The 19,135-nt window shown below is 39.9% G+C and overlaps 1 protein-coding gene across 1 annotated transcript in view; it reads left to right on the top strand.

Annotated features, from left to right (window-relative positions):
• The first annotated feature begins 247 nt into the window (after positions 1-247).
• The window catches only part of lrriq1 (leucine-rich repeats and IQ motif containing 1), a 42,318-nt gene continuing 23,430 nt past the window's right edge, over positions 248-19,135 (top strand). Inside the window, exons 1-11 of the mRNA XM_065957236.1 lie at positions 248-388; positions 2,010-2,230; positions 2,924-2,998; positions 4,622-6,592; positions 6,823-6,975; positions 7,542-7,692; positions 8,142-8,335; positions 9,353-9,480; positions 9,753-9,826; positions 10,282-10,375; positions 14,179-14,358. Coding sequence (XP_065813308.1) covers positions 313-388; positions 2,010-2,230; positions 2,924-2,998; positions 4,622-6,592; positions 6,823-6,975; positions 7,542-7,692; positions 8,142-8,335; positions 9,353-9,480; positions 9,753-9,826; positions 10,282-10,375; positions 14,179-14,358 — 3,317 coding nt within the window. The 5' untranslated portion in view covers positions 248-312. The remainder of the gene's footprint in view (positions 389-2,009; positions 2,231-2,923; positions 2,999-4,621; positions 6,593-6,822; positions 6,976-7,541; positions 7,693-8,141; positions 8,336-9,352; positions 9,481-9,752; positions 9,827-10,281; positions 10,376-14,178; positions 14,359-19,135) is intronic.

A 19,135-nucleotide genomic window follows, 5' to 3' on the forward strand; every position in this document is an offset into this window, starting at 1 on the left:
ATGATGCCTGGTATGGTTATTTTCTGTGATGATGGATCATATCTGTGTTTTCCTTGTATTTAATCTTAGACTTTTTTGTATCACATCACACTGAGGACAAGAAAAATGTGTCTTCTGAACTAGATGAGGACATGATGAAACATGTTGAGCGGGTAACTGTCTCTCTTTTTACAGTCTATAGACTTAAGTCTATCACTGTATCACTCAAAAATAAATACGACCAAGTTTAGGTAATACAATTATTATTATTCTTTTTCCCTGAATCAGGTCGTTTGTGACCCAGAAATAGATGAGAACAGCTCTTCCACTGACATGCGCCTTCTTCATGCACCCACAGAGACAGAGGAACTTCTCACTCACAGTGTGTCAGTGTGTCCCAACAAAGAAGGTACATTACATGTTGACAAAAAATGAGGTGAAAATGGAGGAGCTGTGCACTGTGAATACAATAGTTTGAGAATATTCATCCACTGAAATTAGGTTAACTGAAAAAAGCACACACAAGGGACACATGGCTTTATATAGGCCATATTAGACAGATACAAAACATTTACAAACAATTTAATACATCTTTATTGGGGAAAAATAACAAAATTCAGGCAGTACTTGTAAAAAGCACTTGTCCGGTTACTTGAAAATGAAAATCACATTTTATGAGGAGCCTAGAAATTTGGTTCTAAATAAACTTTTGGACAGTATTCTGAATATTTTTTAATTCAATTTGAATCTGTTTTTCAATTTGATCCCATTAAACCTTTATTTAGCCACCTTAGTCTCATTGTTTTTCAAAGGAGACCTGGTCAACAACAAAAACACTCAAACTCATTCAAAACACATTAGATTTCAAGTAAAGTAATAATAAAATCATCAGACTAAACAGTTGCATAAAGGAATTTTGGATTCAAGACTTGTCACAAAGGATGTAAAAACATTCAGGGTAACTACGTTTTGCAGTTTTCAATCATACTGTGTAGATTGTTCCAAAGGGTGCAAAACAAGCTAAAAGCTTTCTTTCCCATCTCAGTTTGGACAAATTGCACAATGTCCAACAAACAAAGGTTGTTGAAAGTAAAAGAAAGGAAAGGTAGTCTTGCCCTAATGAAGATATACAGTACCAAAGTGCAAGCAGACATCTACTTAAATCAGTTTCAATTGACTTCAGATGATAAAGTACAATAATGAGTAAGAAATCCACAGTTTGGGATACATCTCTGTTCACTATGATCCAGACTGCACAGCATATGAAGACTCTGAGCAGAGGCATTCATGTACAATACATCACCATAATCTAGAACAGGTAAACAAATAAACCCTAACCCTGCCAGTTTATTTTCACATTATAGGTGTTTTTTTCTGTAGTAAAATCTGAGTAAAAACCTTAAACGTTCCCGCCTGACACTGAATATTCTCCCTGAAAGTAGCGCATGACATGTTTAACAGGTGGGATTCTTGTTGCTGCTGAAATGTATAATGCTTGTAATACAGCAGTTGCCCACAAGAGGTCACTTTTGTCTTATTTTTTTGTACCTATTAATGTCTGTAGTGTGGTACAGTAATGATGAAGAGGTACAACATCTCACTTTTGAACAGAAAAGACCAAAGGGTTACAATTTTACGGGTGCAGACCTTAAATTAAATTTCTTTAAGTCTTCTCATTTGTTAAAACTGTTATTGAGCTTCAACTTTTCAGCAATATGTCCTAATTACTAAACATCGTCTTTGAAAGATCCATCCTCATTAGATCCATAAATGTAATGTTTTGAAAGACATCGACTGATTCAGCACCACTGTAGTTTGAATGACATAAAGTATATTCCCAATGACCTGCCCAAGTGCTGCCTGAATCATTATGAGATCATATCTCGTTATGCATTATTTTGAAGTCAATTTATTTTTACTGCATAGTGTGCGATAGAAAAAATGCATGCACAATAAAGATAGTTTTTTTCCTCTGCCCTCTTTTTAGCTTACTACTACATAAAACTTATATATTCTTTTACTTGTCACAGGTGAGGCCGGGGCAGATATAGATAAGGAGGGTGAGAAGCATTCTGTGTTTGAAGAGAGGGCCCTTGAGATCTCACTAGATGAGGAGGAGAGCCTGAAAAGCAGTGGATACGAGGCAGAGCGAGATAAACTGCGCTGTGAGGAGGTTAAAAAGGAAGAGCAAAGGAGACAAATAGAAAATGACTTTCAAAGGGAGCTAAAGAAGATTATGGAAGCAGAGAAGGTGAGTCTCTCTGGATGGTCTTTACTTAACATGATAACTTCTGGTGATATCTTTCTAATATAATATTAGAAAGGTTTGTGTAATTGAACAAGAATGTTATGTTCAAAGATTTGACTCATGCTGCTGCTGTAAAAGGTTAAATAGAACCTTGTGCATCAAATGTGTCTAATGTTTGTTTCAGTTATGGAAACAGACAGCCTGAGGCATCTGCTGCCTTGCTCAAGTGCTCTAGCCTTTTCAGAATTAAAATCAGATTCAGATTTTTTTCAAGAAAAGGTCTGTGTGTGTGCGTTTACGTGAAAGAACAATTTCATAGAGGAAGAGAGACACAACTAAGCTTACTTAAGATGCTCTGAGCTAAGGATGTTGTGAGGGTCTTGTGCTGCCTTGCTCAAGTGCTCCCTCTAGCCTTTTCAAGAAATATTGTCTGAGTGTGTGTGCGCGCGTGTGCGTTAGAGAAAGAGAGACACCACAAGCTTATAAGAAGCTCTGAGCCAAGCTTGTTGTGTTGGTCTTTGTGTCATCTTTATGACAAATGTTTACTCATTTGTCATCATCACGGGGCACATGTCAGTGAGACATGTTCCCCGTGTGAAAAAACATCAAATTAAACAGAAATCAAGCTGTAATCAATGTCCAGATCATACAGCCGTTTTGCTTTCTTTCATTCTAATTTTGGCTCTCTGTTTCCAGCTCCATCAGAGGGAGCTTGAGCTGATGGAGAAGCAAGCTCAGGAAAAACTTGAACAGGAGTTGCTGCTTCAGCAGGTAGGCCTGAATCCCATTGTATCACTTCCCCCCGCATACTCAAGCCAAGGGATTGATGCTTAAGCGCTGGGACTCCCAAACAGGAATCATTCAAGTCATTATTTCATTTAAAACTAGAATGGGAAATTCCTGAAGAAATTTCAGTGTGAGCGCTGCAAGAGCTGGCAGAGTTGGGAGCGGGAGCAACTCTACGATCACAGCCATGGCCTTGGCAGCCATCGCTACCACAGTCTGTTTGGCAGCTTTTTCCACTTCCAAGCAGCAGCTAACATTTTTGAAGTACTTGAGCACCACCTGTAGGTCAACTGTTGGTGATTGTTTTCACCACAGGAAAAAGTTTCCATAATAAATGAGGTAGTCTGGAACTCTCGGGACTCGAACCCCCACTGGGCTACAGAGGAGGCAAGACACCATCAAACAATGCCACACTATGTGGCAGTGACAAAATACTGGAAAATCTTTGGTTTTTAGACTTAGACTTTAAACACTTTTGTTTTCAAAATGTTAAACATAAATGTAAAAAATATAGAGAAGTGAACTTATACATTTTATACTACTTGCAGCAAACGAGTAATGCGCCTTGAACACAACATTTTTGATGACTGACCAGATGGTGGCGCTATAGGATCATTTATGAGTATGTTGCGCATCGTACAACCAGTAACCACATGTCCAAGTTTGAAGACTATAGCACTTTTAGTTTTTGAGATATCCGCTTTTTGATGACTGCCCAGATGGTGGCGCTATAGGATCATTTATGAGAATGTTGAGCATTTTACAAGCAACCACATGGCCAATTTTGAATACTACAGTACTCTTAGATTTTGAGATATCAGCTTTTTAATATCTGCTGCAGTTAATGTTTAACATTTACTGTAAAAAGTTCATTTAAAATCAGTGAAACATTTTAGTGTTGAGAAAAGCAAAAGCCCTCACAACACACATGAACTTAAGTCTGCGTGTTAGTGAGAAGCTTTTGTGTTTTCTCGGGAATTGAACCCAGTATCTTCGCTTATAGCATAACGCTAAATATCTCACCACATGGTGGCGCTATGAGTATCATATTTTAGTATGGTATGCATGTTGCCATTATGAACCATATTTTGAAGTTTGAATACCATAGTACTATTAGTTTGTGAGTTATGAGCTTTCAAAGTTGTCTCCTACAGGGTTCCATTCATTTTTTTACAGTTTAAAATATTAATATTAAATCATTGGAACACTGTGCATCATGAACTGTAATGGCACACTTCTCCTCACCAATATTTACCATTTCCCGTTTGAACCATGTTTCTCGCACAATTTGTACAGGAGTAGATACCATCAGAAAAACAGAGGAATAATAACAATAATAATAATAAGTTACAAAAATATAGAGCGAAGATAACATTAGTGTGAGAGCTGCCAGCTCTCACATTAATAAAAGTATATAGGAAGAAACAAATGTCCTTTTAGGGGAGCTTCGCTGCCCTGAAATACCTGGTTGTTGTAATGTACATGCTTTAGCCCTTGAAGTCTTTGCGATTTACTTACATTTTATTTGTGTATTGTTTTAATTCTTACAATTAAATATCTTATTGAAGTGTTAGACCTTGAGTGCTTTAACTTTTTTTTTTATCACAGGAAGTGATCAGCAGCTTGCAAAGACGAGTGAAGGAAGAGAGGAGGAGGATGGAAGAGGAGCAGAAGAGACTGAAGGATGAGGAGGACAAGAAGAGAAGGGAAGAAGCGACAATCAAGATAGAGGCAGAGATGAGGAGAATGGAGGAGGAGAGAGTGAGGAAGGAAGAGGAAGAGAGACAAATAGAAGAGATGAGACTTAAAGAGGAGGAGAGGAAAAATGAGGAAGCGGAAAAGAGGAGAATGGAGAGAGAAGAGGAAAGGCTGCTGAATCTGGAAAAGAAAAAGCTATCAGATGAAATGAGATTGATGGAGGAAGAGGAGAGAAAAAAGAGAGTGGAGAGAGGGAGGATAAAGAGGAATGAAAAGAGGAAAATTGAGGAAGACCGGAAAAATATAGAAGAGGTCAGGAAGATGGAGAATAGAAAAAACGAGGACGAAGTGGTCCTGGAGAACAAGGACATAAATAAAATGCATGGGGAAAATTTAAAAATAGGGAAAGAAAAGCAAATAATGGAGGAGAAGAGGAAATTGAAGGAGGTGAGGAAAAGAAAAGAAGAGGAGGGTGAGATGGAGGCAGAAAGGAAAAGAATGGGGGAGGAGAGAAGGAGGATGATAGAAGAAGAGAGAAAAACAGAAGAGAAGAAACTTAGAAAAGAAGAGGAGGAGAGGAGAAATCAGGAAGAGGAAAGGAGGAGAATGGAAAGGGAAGAAGAGGAAAAGAGAGAAAAGGAAAAAAGCAAAATGAATTTGGAGTTGGAAGCTGAGTTGAGAATAATGGAGGAAGAAGAGAAGCAAAAGAAAAGGGAGCTAGAGAGAATAAAGATGGAGAAGGAGGAAAATGAGAGAGAAAGGGCTGAAGAGGCCAATAAGAGTCAAAAAGATGAAAATGAAATTATCCTGAACAATGAAGAGGAAGAGAGAAAAAACAGCGCCCAGGACAAAAATAATCAAGAGAAGAGGACGTGGGGTTCAGAAGAAAATGGAAATCAAGGAGCTGAAGGAAAAGCAGGGGGTGGGAAACAGAGAGAAGTGGAGGAAAGGCAGCAAACAGGGGAGACAGAGATGGAATGGAAAGAGATGGAGCAGAAAAAGGCAAGGAAAGAGGAAGGGGAGAAAAAAGAACAGAGACCAATCGTAGAGACTAAGAATAGGAAGAAAGACGATGAACGCAAAACAAAACCGGAAAAACAATGGAGGACGCAAGGGGACAAGGAGGATTACGAAGAGGAAGATACGGATAGGTTTAAAGGGTATGATGTGGACCAAAGAACGGTGGAAAATGAGAACGAAACAAAAGATGACAAGAGTAAGAGGGAAGAGGGGGAGCAAAAGCTAGAAACGGAGAAGAAAAATGTAAAGGTGGAGAAGGAGCAGATGGAGGAAAACAGTACCCATGTATACAAAGAAACAGAAGATGGAGTAAGATTGAGAGAAGAGGAGAACAATTTGAGAATAGTGGAGGAGGAGAAGGAGGTAAAAGTAGTAGAAGAAAATGAGCTACAAGAGAAAAAAGAAGATTACAGCACAGCATTTCTTTATGAGAAAATGAATAAAGATACACCAGAATGTTCCATTATCAGCAACACCTGGACTTCTTCAAGCCCTGGTCCTTCACACAGGGAGTCAACAATCAGCCCCATCACTACTGAAAGTGAACCCCAACAAAATGACTTAGACATCACCAGTCAGACCTCCACAGATAAAAAAGTGGACGACAAAAATCAAGTAGAAAGGCCTTCCTCTGTGTCTGCTTTTATACCGGTGTTCCTGCCAGAGCACACAGAGCAGAAGAGGCTGTCCTGGATGAAGGAGTGCGTCCCCTGGTCACAACTCTCCCTGCAGAACAAAAGGAAGCGGAAAGGATCTTTCCGGAGTGTGAGAGGGCTGAGGAGGGCCGTCGAGGCCAGCGGTCTACCACCTCTCTGCCAAAATACTCTGCTTCAGACAGCAGGCTGGACATCCCTGAAAGAGGTAACTGCAAATCCTCTGATGTGATTCAAACGCACTGCCAATAAAATGTATAACGAGGTAGTTGTTTAAACACAGACATTAAAGTTTGGGAGTTTTGACCTGAGGCCACAAAACTCTCTGGTCATTCTCATGGCAATAAATGTTGTATTCTTTATCAAAATACTATTATTGAAGCAGAGGAATACTATCGATTAAAGTGAAACTCCAGCACCTCTCTGCCTCTTTTTCAGGTGACCACAGTGTCGCTGGAGGACTTGCCCGGCTGCAGCTTGTCCACTCTTTCTCAGTGTACTCAGCTTCAGTCCCTCACTCTCAGACGCTGCGGCCTCAAATCCTTAGAGAGCATCAACCAGTTATCAAAGCTCTGCTACATCGATGTACAGGTGGATATGAAATCTCAACTATATTAGTCTTAATGCAATTTTCTTAATCATTTTCAATGTTATAAAAAGATATGAATGTAATCTGCTGTGCAGCTATTAAAACCAGCACTACCAACGAACATATAAAAAAGAGTAATTTATGAATGAAATAGGCACTCTTAAAGAAAAAAAGACAGCTTTTAACAACGGTTTGGCTTAAAACAATACATAAGATACCAGGGATAAACTGGAAAAGGCCTTTCAATAATATCTGGTCTTCAAACAGAATAAAGTATGCAGAAAATTGAATTTTGAGGTCATACACAGCCGCGGATGTTCAACAGCAAATTCTTGGTCTCACTTTAGTTTTCAAACATATGCCGCCTGAGGATCTGAGGCTGGGTATTTCAGTGGTATATTCAGGGGCAGGCCATGAAGGGTTTAAAGTATCGTCATGAAGTAATATGTTTGTGTTGATCATGGTCCTTTAAGCTAATTTTCTTTATCTCTTTTATTTTAAAGCTTGAGGGTATCACTGGAGAAATTTCAGTGTGTTTTAAGATATTCTTTTTTTTTTATCTGTACAGGAAAATGACATCTCATTTGTCGACTGTGAAAACATGACAAGTTTACGAGTTCTTAAACTTGGCCACAACAAGTTGACGTCCATCCATGGTTTAACTGGTGCTGAAAGTCTGGGCGTTCTGGAGCTCTCGCACAACTCCATCACCCGCATAGGTGAGGACTGGAAAATACATTACATGCTATATGAAACATAATTATTGGTATGAAGAATATTTACTTGTACCAAACCACAAGTGTTGATACCTTTCATTGAGGGTGTGAAGATGTTTTGTGGATGTGAAGCTTCACAAGCCTGAACTGCCGGCTAGTCTGCAATACTCCACAAGAGGGCAGCATCTCTCTTCTTTTCAGGCTTAGAAAATATTTGCTTCACGGCAAAATGACTTGAAAAGTGATTTATAACTTGAAGTCAGCCCTTAGGTTGAAGTCATAAAAAGTTATTGGCTAAACAAGAGGTTTAACACATTGATGTTTCCCTTCAGTTACTGGATGACTTCTTTTTGACTCTCTTCTAAAACTGAAACGTTTTGGACTGCCTCTGTTCAAATTTTACAGAGGCTGTTAGACATGCCTTGTTTTCTGCTTTCATGGATCATGTTCAGCTGGTCTGGAGTCTTTGAGGAGGCTGCAGAGGTTGTCACTGGATCACAACCAGCTAATCAGCACCAAAGGACTGAAGGACGTGTACACTCTGCTCCACCTGAGCTGCTCACACAACCACCTGGTCAGGGCGGAGGGTCTGGAGAACAGTGCTCTACTCAACACACTGGACCTGAGAACCAACAGCCTGACTGAGGTAAAACAGCTGATCACTGGAAGCATTGGCCCTGAATTTACAAGACCTCTATAGACATTTATTAGGATGTTTGAGGGAATAATTGGCTTTATCCTCAACAGGGGTCAATGTTGGTCTCAATGTCTGAGGTCAACATCATTATGCTTCTGTAGGGATTTAAATAAATTCCATGGAGCGATGAAGGGATTTCCCATTAAAAACAACAACATTTTAAAATTTCTCTGTGACCCTACAACTTCATGTCATGGCTTCTTACTGACCATTGCTACATTTGAAATGTAGCATCACATTTTCTTTCAGTTGAACATTATTTCACCTTTGTTCCACACAATTATGTGATGTAACAGGGGCTATGGCACATACATATTTCTCCCAGCATAAATTACACCTAGAGGTTACTTTTTTTATTTTAATGCATTGGCAATTTGCAGGTTGAAAAATGTTGCACTAGGACATGAAGGTCTTAGATATATCAAACTGAATACATTAAGGGCATTTGAAAGCAAAGAGGGAGTGAGAAAGTCAGCCAGCACAAAGAAGGTGTCCTTGCAAATCTTTACAAAATAAATTCAATTATTTTATTGGCGACATTTTATTAACAGGGGTTTAAATGTTTACCATCAGAATTATTTTCAAATAACAGTTTGAGAAGAAAAAGAGAAGTCAAATTACTGAAACTCATTGTTCTATTTTAAGAAAAGTCACTTTTTGTCAATGCTTGTCAAGGTAAAGCAAATTAAAAAAAAATTCATGCAAAAAAAAAAGTTAGTTCAACAAACTTAATTAGCATTGCAACAATGCATGTTTGGTGTTTTGTAAGACACCTTCAATTGCAGCAGATGTTTACTTGTGTCTGACACTGATGACTGTAAACACAGCAGCACTAAAACAAGTGACAGTGATGGATGAGGCCATTTCGGCTTCGCTGGACCAGGAGCAGCAGCAGCAGGGTAAAGTTAGTCTAACCTCTCAGTGTGACTGGTGTTAACTGTCATCTTCACCCCGTTTATCCATCAGCCTCCGAGTATAAACAACCACGTCCTCCTCCGAGAGCTGCATCTAGATGACAACAGCATCTCCTCCCTGCAGGACCTCAGTACCTGCTGGCTTCCCCTCATACAACATCTCTCTGTGGCCCAGAACAGGTACATATCCTCCAGTCCTACTTCATATCTGTTTTTACATACATCCTGTTTTCTGATCAAAAATACAAATAGAGAGGAGAAAACAATACATTTCTCCACTTTGAGTTGACCCTTTTATTAAGTATTTTTACAAAATAAAGGACATAATTAATTTTAGAGGACTCAAACAACTTAGACAACTTAAAAATCAGTCAGATAGTTTCAGACTGTTTTTGTGTTTAACAGCCACATGTATGTTGTTTTAAATAAAGATATCGCTCTCTGTTTTGTAGAATTATCCAGCTGCCCTCCATGTCTGATTTTGTGTCCCTTGCAAATCTTGATCTTCGATTCAACTGCTTGTCAGGTAACAGATTGACTTGATTTTACAGGCTGTTAAATCAAATTTCCTCATCATTAAAACGTACCAACTTTGACCATGCAGGACAAATTTAATTTCCTTTTTCTTACTTAAATTTCCTGACTCTGATATTCTGCCTTGTGTAAAGCAATCATTAATTTTGGTTTGGAAGGGTTATTATGTTAATTAATATAATGTGAGACTCTCAGTTTGTAAGTATAAATGTACATGTATAAAACACAGTTTGAACCTGTTGGATTTTGAATTTATGGCAGCTGTTTGAGTACTTTACACGACTCCATAGATATTGGATGCATTCAGAGAGTTCCCAAGTCTTTGGAGCACATCGCTATTAGTTTCATTTGGTTGATCGTTCATTTCATAACTAGAATTGACAATGGTGAAAATTAGAAATACTAAAAAATAGACATCGACAAGGCAAAAATGTTTTTCCTTTTTAGAGCTCCAGAATTTGTGCGAAAGTCTGGATGGCTGTCATATCCTGCAAGAGCTCCGACTCACAGGGAATCCTCTTCAGCAGGAGAGTTGCTGGAGGTAAGAGTAAGGCTATTGTGCTATATGCTTGGAGCTAAAGCATTGTTTTTCTCGTGGTTGTGCATCTGCTTGTAGATTGTTTTAGGCAGTTTTTAGCTGATTTAAATGCACCAGAAAGCCTCTGTTTTTCTAGATGGCTGTTCACCTCCGACTTTAACACTCGCTCCTCTGCAGCGAAAGCCTCTCAGCTTCAAATCAAGATAGTATAATAAGAAATTTCCGTATTTCTTTCTGGGACATTCTTTGGACAAAAGTTTCAGTTTCAGCCTCCTTTCCTCTGAAATATCACCCACTCACTGTGACGGATGTTCAAAGGAGTATACCAATGAAAAGCCTCCATTTCTCTATCACAAATTTGGTCTATTGGCTGAGGTAGTCTAAACATTCCAGCAGAACGCAGGCCTTCCTGTCCACATCCCAGGATTAGCGCTGTGATCCGCGTCCGCTATTAGATTACTGCAACGTGCCACCGACACCCGTGTGTACGCACTTTGCACTAAGTGCCCGTAATTCCCCCAAATATTGATACAACAGAAAAATCAATTATCCTTTCAGTTCAATTTGCTCTTTCACTTATCATCCCCAAATATTTTACCGATGTTAGGACAGTTGCAGTGAGTTTATATGAAAAATATGCAATGACCACTTACAATTTTCATGCCTCTGTTGGCCTGTCATGAGCGATGATGTCAGTTGTTACCGGTTGGCTAAATTGTTTGGCTCCTCAGAGCTACTCACACCCAGTTAGTAACAGCAAAATATGAAAAACTATACTTTGCTCGCCCCTCCAAACATTCAGTAAGTGTTTTGGTTTGAAAATGTTTTCATGGCTTGTTTAGATACCTTCATCTATGCTTTTGAATTAGGGAGGATTTTATTTTTTGGACTTTAAAAAAAGAAGTGTTCACCTTTAAACATTTGAAATAATAATCGAGAAGAATTGAATATCAGCTAGACCCCTAGAGACACTTTAGTCTTATAGTGGCTGTGTGCGTTTTAAAGCGCTTACAGGTTGAATATATCTTTACCATTTTTTGTAAATTCTCTTTATACTTTGTAATTCTATATCACTAAAAAACATGGCTTAGTCCTAGACTTGTCTTAAGCCTTAGCTGAAACATATTTCATTGAACTTTATTTAACCTCTCAGTGCCAACAGTGGAATTAACCCTCTGTATTTCCACCCTCATGCCCTGGCCCTTTCATCCCGCGCCAGTGATAACACTGGCTAAATTAAAGCACCAAAAGGCAAGCGCTAAGACTTAGACTCCCCGTAGGCTGCCCCTGATCCAGGAGACGTGGAAGAAGAAAACACTGGGCCTGATTAATCAGAGGCCACTGGAAGAGCATGTGTTTTGGAGGAAGTCTTCACTAAATGAAATACGGATTTGTGCTGGAGAAGGAGGATGGAGGAATGTGAGCACAGAACAGTGTTTCCCTCAGAAAGGAGGAGAGGCATTTATATCAATTTAGGAAAGGTTCAGGTTCAAGTCCAAGTATAGTCAATGTAGAAATAGATGCAAGGAGAATTAGTAAGAGAGATTAACGGCATCTAAATTGTGATGCTTTCACTTCTTCTGAGGAGTTATGAGGTTCATATATACAGTTCAATTTAACACATGGTGTACCCCACAGAAACATGGATGTATGCTTCAGAAATATAATTAAAACAGCGTAGTCTAGAGGGTATCACAGTAAAACCAGCAAAAATCTTCCTCTTCCTCATCCATCGCTAACGTCCACATAGATGCCATTTAATTCTTACGCACATACATAGGTCTAATCAGCTTTTCCCAAGTGTGTCAAAGTGGCGTCTATCCCTGAATTGAATTACTATCCCCACCTCAATGAGCTCATGTAACGATGCAAAGGTCCTATTTGGGTTTGGAGCTTCATATGAAGACAGCCAGCCTGCCAGACAACATGCCCGAAGGGTTGGAATCTAATCCCGATCTGTGTCGGAGAGACCAAGTGGGCCACATCAAAAACCCTCTGAGAAAACACAGATCCTGTCCTTCTTGTGGTCATGTCTTTCTCTCAGGTTGGCAGGCCAGTCTGGAGAACTCTGCATGCTATCAGAATACTATATGAACAATTTATATGGTTTTTAACCTCCTACAAGGGTAACAACATTTTTTATTACAATCCAAACCTGCATCAAAAAAACAAAAAAACACCTAAAGCACAGTCTATTTATGACATTGATATATGACTGTGTTTAATGACTTGTCTTAAGTGTTTATGGTCGGATCCACTTGACTCTTATTTAAAATAAGGGCTATATATTTAATAAACCAGCTCGATCCACACTTAAAAATATAAATGGCTAGATGAAACACAACATTGTGATATATTTATCTGTAGAAATACAGTATGAAATAAGAAAACAGAAATATCTACAAAAATAACACTTTATGAGCTGTTGAAATTCTCCCAACAGATATTTTATCCTCCTCTTGTGAGACTTGAGACAGCAGACAACTTTTAAGAGAATATGCAACTCTGGGAGTCAATTTAAAAAAGAAACCCAGTTGCTCAAAAGGTTTTTAAAAATTCTACTTAGTAGCCTGAAGGCTTGTATTTTTTTATTTTTTTCAACAGATTTTATAGTTGCTATTCCCCTGTGTCCTGTAGAGTTTCCAGCTCCACATTTTCCCACTGAACACAGACCACATTTGGCCTCCGCTGGTGGACGCTGTGAGTCTGTTTCTCTGGCAGATAGTTGGGATTCCTCTGCTTGGACATCCTTAGCCTCGGGCAGCCGTTACCTCTCCCCCACACTCACAAGTCATTCAGGGATCCCATCCAGTTTGAAAAGATTATTCTACAAACATTATTTGTCTTAGTTTTAATCCAAAGTGGCTGTGCGGCTAGTTTGTCAGAAAACAAAATGCTTTTAACTGTCTCAGTATATATTCAGACTTTTACACCAGATCCTAGTGTGCATCATTTATAGCAGCTGATAGAGGACAGCAAATTAACCAAATATTTCTAAATAGATTAGACGAATTATTCTAGAGGACAAATTATACAGTGTGCTCTGTCTGCTGAACAGCATGTACTATGAGTGGTACCCAAACAGTCTGAGTGGATAGATAGGCTTTTCTCCCTTTATCTTGACGTGAAGCATCCGAGCAATACAGCTTTGAATACAGCCGTTTAGAGAATGTGAAGTTTCTGCTGTAATACTGACATTACACATTTCTACCGAGTACCCCTCATTACACCGCTATTACTAGCTCTGTTGGTGGATCGAGGTGGAACACCATGGCCCCATATTTGCGCCTCTGTGCATTACACATTGCAGTAACATGGACAAAGATATCCTCATTAAACTGGTAATCTGTAAGCGCCATTTGGTTTACTTAAAGACAATGATACTCTTTAGTGTGAATGCTTTGTTTCAAGTTTCTTAGCCAGAACTCAAGTCTAATCTTCATATTTTTTTTTTGTTTAATCTTGAATTTGAACTCTTTTTCAAATCTTTCTTCATGTCCTTCTGAAGGGTCTTTATTGTCTTTAAATATATTGTTGTTCATACAATCTGTAAAACTCATCAAAAAGATTGTAAGCACTGCAATGGTGTAAAGCATGTTTTGATTGCTTGATGATTTAGTACAATAGCTGCAGGAGTCCTTTGAATAGACAGAGAAGACAGAGAAGCTTGCAGTAGCTTTTAAATTAGTAAATAAGCTACTGTTTTGAATAAATGTTCTGTTCACTTTATAATAACTAAAAAGTTGGGCTTGAAATAGAGGCCTCAATGGCCGCAGATATCTGATCCTGTTTGTTCTCCTTTTCAGATCCACTCTCCAGAAAGCGTTGCCTGGTCTGAGGGCCTTCTATGACCAGGAGACAGACTCCTCTCCATCGCCCCCTGCTGTTCAACAGGTCAGCTTGGCCTCAGACAGCTTCCTAGCGTTCTGTCAGGCTCAGCTTCAGCAGACTCATGATTTACAGAAGCAGCACAGCAGGGAACTCAGGTAAGAGACAAATGACTGACTGCCTCTGTGGAGGTACTGTCATTGTGGGCTTTGGGTCGGTCAGTGATCAGCTGGATACGTGTTGGAGCTGTTATAGACTGAACAAGGCAAGCCAAGTTTATTTATAGAGCACTACTCTTGTATAAAGCAATTCAAAGTGATTTAAGTGTGTACCGTGATGAAACAACCTGGTGACATGTGATCCCAAAAAAGGATTCTAACACACTAAAATAATCAGGGGCAAACAGCAGTCACATTGAATAAAGTTTAAATAACTTATTACACCTTTCATCTTATGCTGATCAGCCTTTCAGAGAGTCAGACATGCTGTCAGGAATGTTAGCTATCCTCCTGTTATGTCTGATACATAGGGCGTAGTGAGCCTTAAGACAACGTCCATCTATTTTCACAACTCCTTCGATGTCACCGGCCTCCACACACATTGACACCTCTGTGCACGGCGGACCACCAACACTTAAAACAGTGGTCAGCTTTCTGCTTATCTTCATGACCCTTCCAAATTACACCGCACAAAAGATGAAACGTGGCTGCGGCTACCAGAGCGGGTCACACTGAGGACTCCTATGGCTTAGGGGTAGCTTGGCGCTCCTTTTGCTTCACCCCTAACTGTGTGCCCTCTACCCCCCTGGCCTCTGGACAATGAGCCATTCTGGGGGCTTTGCAAGGACCGACACAGCCATTTAACCCCCGGCCTGACCTCGTGTCTGACTGGGGTGTAGAGGAGGTGAGCAGAGTGCCACACGTCAGTCCACTGCAGACTGTGAGGTGGGGAACCATGGGGTTTGTCAGTCGTATGGTTTCACAACTTTTCTCCACGGGGTGTAGGGTGGAGGCTAGAATCTCTGTTTCATACAAAATGCCCCTGTTTTATACTTACCAGACAACATGTCTAGCTGCTGTTTATCTTCTTTATTTTTGCGACATGGCAACAAGTTAGAAAAAAAATCAGTCATAGAGCAATTAGTCCTAGAACCTTGTCCTCATTGTGTCAAGGATGACTCGGATAGAGTTGTTAACTTAGTTTTGTCTAGAGTCGTTACCACCCCCAGTCGTCTGTGGGTCGATGGAGTCACATGTTCCAAGGTGGGACTGGGAATTCTGTTGTATTGGGGGAGAATTCAAAACACCATTGTAGGTTGGTGAAAGATGGTGTCTCGGACCACCACCTCGGCTAAGAGATGGTTTTTCACCTTGACATGGCGTTTTTAACAACCCTTTCAAACCAATGGTCTTCCCTGTCCCATATATGACAGATATGCAGATATGGTGGTCTGAGAAACACCATCTTTCACCAACCTACAATGCTTTTTGAATTCTCTCTCAAAACAACTGAAGCCCCAGTCCCACCTTGGAACATGTGACTCCAACGACCCACAGATGACTGGGGGTGGTAATGACTCTAGGTGAAACTAAGTTAACGACTCTGATGTAAGTAATCCTTGACGATTAGCATGCTAATGATCCACAGAGGCTTACATTTCTAGCTCCGTCCACCAGAAAGTTCAGCAATGAAGAAGCCTTTCGGAGGACAGGTGAAACGTCTTCAAGATCTTCAACCAGTCCAGTTGCCTTTGGATAAAGCTTCGAATTCACCATAACCTGGATGACTGAGAACCTACACAGACATCATGGAATTTAATGAAGGAAGTAACGGCGTCTACAGAGCCATTGGGGTCTTGTTCGACACTCCCATTTATGAACATGCACTGCAGATCTGCTGGCACATCCAGTCCTATAAAGTCAAGATCGCAATGGTGGCTGAATTTTTACATCTTCAGCAGAAGAACGAGCTTCCAGCTGAGGTTACTGTTAAAGACATGACTGACCTTCTAATGATGGAGAGTAAGAAGTCTCTCAGAGGTGCAGCTCTGGGAGTTTGAGTTGGAGGATTTTGATGATGTGGACATCAGGTCTCTTCTTAAACTGGTGTGGGAGGTGAACACCAGTTTCCAGATGAGAGATGTTGAGTTTGAAGCAAGAAGATTGCTTGACTCACCAGAAAAGTTTCCATCCTCCTTTCAACATCCTAGGATCATCAGCCAGGCGCATGAATATTGCAGGATCCTGGAAGAACAGCGACATGAGGTTCCCATTTCCAAACAGTTGGGCCTGCAAGGGGTGGTGATAGATGTGGTTCCCAAAGTCCTGCAGGACTTATGGGTCCGTCCTAGAACCACCTCCTGGGAAATGCCCTCCAAGCAGCTATGTAAAATGGCTGTAGGAGTCACAAAGGCAGTTCTTGATCGGGTGTCCGCTGCTCTGTCAACCAAGCTACGAGAGGTCTCCTTTTCTCGATCCATGAGAGACGACATGGTCCTCTCTGTCACAGGAAAGGTGAGACAGACGTTCTCTCCAGACATCCTGAAGAAGAAGAAGAACCGTTTTGAATCTGAGTTACTGAACACCATCACTGATGTTGTAGTGGGGGCACATCTGTGGGCTGTTTGAGCGAGCCTCAAGCTCAAATGGACAAACCTGCTGATGGATACCATGCCATCTTGGGTACCATCTATAACTGCCAGCTGAAGCTACAGTTTCAGTCCTGAAGGATAAAGTGATGAATGTTCAACCCAGCGAGGAACCAGATTCTACTGATGTGACTACTGCTGAACATCCTACCAACATTTGCATGGATGAACAAGCAAATAAGATGATTTCTTGTCCCATAACCCTGCCAGCTGCAGCTTGAGCTAATTATTAAAAACTTCAGTTGATTATTTAACTTTCATTAAACTGTTAAAAATGTTCAATGTCACCAAAATGGTGATCTCATCAAAACAATACATTAATTGTTCATTGTAGTCAGTCTGCATCCGCCTATTTTCTCTTTAGATATTGTGAATTAAGACATTCATTGGTGAATTATTTTTTTTGAAAGACAGAGCCTGCATATTGTGAAACGCAATGTCTGACATCTACTGTAACATATTATTTTTTACTGTAACACACATTCTTTCCAGACATTTACTGTAACATAACAAAACAAATACTTATCTTATGATTGTTGGATGCACAACACTACCTACAACTTCTCTACTCTAACAATTGTGAACAGATGAATTTGCCCACCATCTCTTTCAGTGGTGTCATGTTAAGAAAAAACTCTTTGTGGCCAGTACTGAATGAAGAAACTATGATAGAAACCCATTCAATTCATTCTGTACAGAATACATTGATGTTTGTCAGTCAATGTCACCATTAGCTATTGCAGCTAAAACTTCTTTTGTAATAAATGTACCGTATGTAACACAACCATAGCAAGTGCTGATGTCCAAATTTCCTGAAATATAAAAAATAAACGACAATGGCTTGTAATTCTTCTTTCACTTGAAGCTTTAACAGTGTAAAGCATTTTTCTTCCACCCTATCCCTGCTCTCTTTTATCAGTGGTATACATGTTGATAGTGACCCTGGAGTGAACCAGCAGGTACTGGTGGCTGGGGTCAGCAGGGTCACAATCCTTTTGGACCTCCCGACTCCTCTCTCTCTTGTCCCACTGAGACTGATGAGCCGCGTCTTTGTAGAGAAGAGGCTGTATCTCCGGACTGGCTGAGTACTGAAGCGTATCTGCCCCCTCGGGGTTTAGGAAAGGGGGAGGGGGCAGAGCATTGCTAATAGATTCATTAAGTTTCCATTGAGGTGGCTTTGTAGTCACTTTATCCCCTCAATGAAAGAGACATTATATGGTATTGGCAGACAGACACACACACACACACACACACACACACACACACACACACACTCAATTCATCGATATCACCTCAGATGAACTGGTCAACATTAAAGTAAATTAATAAAATAAAAAAAGTAGGTATAAATGAATTATTCAACAGTATTATCTAAACCTGATTACCCTACAACTCGTGATTATTGTTAGAATTGCAGCTGCTTCCATTTAGTTTGTTTACATTGCATAACACTACAATTTATTTGAAATTGTTTAGTGTTTACTTGAGGCATGGTTAGCTAATGAAATATTCTTTGGTGTGTTTGTTGATGAAAGCGAAGATTTTCTAAAAAGTGGAAGTCTGTTTTTTGGGAGACAACAAGAGTCAAACAAATAAAGGAGGAAAGTAGTGGATGATCAGCTGGAGGGAATGTTAGATGAGGCTGAATGCTTTGGTGAACAGGTGGTGTTTGAGGAGGCTTTTAAAAATGACCAGAGATGCAGCAGTGCAGATTTCGGCAGGGAGAGAGTTCCAGAGGGTGGAGGCTGAGGCACTGAAGGACCGCAGCTGTCGGGACGGGGTGTAGGGATGGAGGAGGTCGGTGAGGTACGGTGGTGCTAGACCATGGAGAGATTTGTAGGTGAATAGGAGGAGTTCATTATGAATGCGGGACTTGAAAGTAACATAAAAACTTTTAAAAATGTAGTCCTCAGCCTACAAACTAATTTAACGCTCAAGGACTAGTGACTTGGATAATACCATAAATATAACAAATAATTACAAAAAAAACAAATATCACTGCAAAATGTAATGATTTCCCTTTCAAAAGATTATTAGTTACGAATTTAATTTGATATGAAAAAAGGAGAGAGACTGTCTCCTTCAAAAACATCTTTAAGACATGACAAAAGTTAACCTCTGGTACCCTGAGCAGCCCAGTCAGTAGGATTAGAGATTAAATGAATATTTGCATGATTGCATTTAACAATGCAAGCTTTTCAATGTTCTTCATACACATCTACTGTTGCATTTTGAAAATAGATACAATCATTATGTCTTATACCCTTGGTTCTTACCTGGTAGTTTGG

Source organism: Labrus bergylta, chromosome 7 (genome assembly GCF_963930695.1).
Source record: "Labrus bergylta chromosome 7, fLabBer1.1, whole genome shotgun sequence".
NCBI classification, from domain to species: domain Eukaryota; kingdom Metazoa; phylum Chordata; class Actinopteri; order Labriformes; family Labridae; genus Labrus; species Labrus bergylta.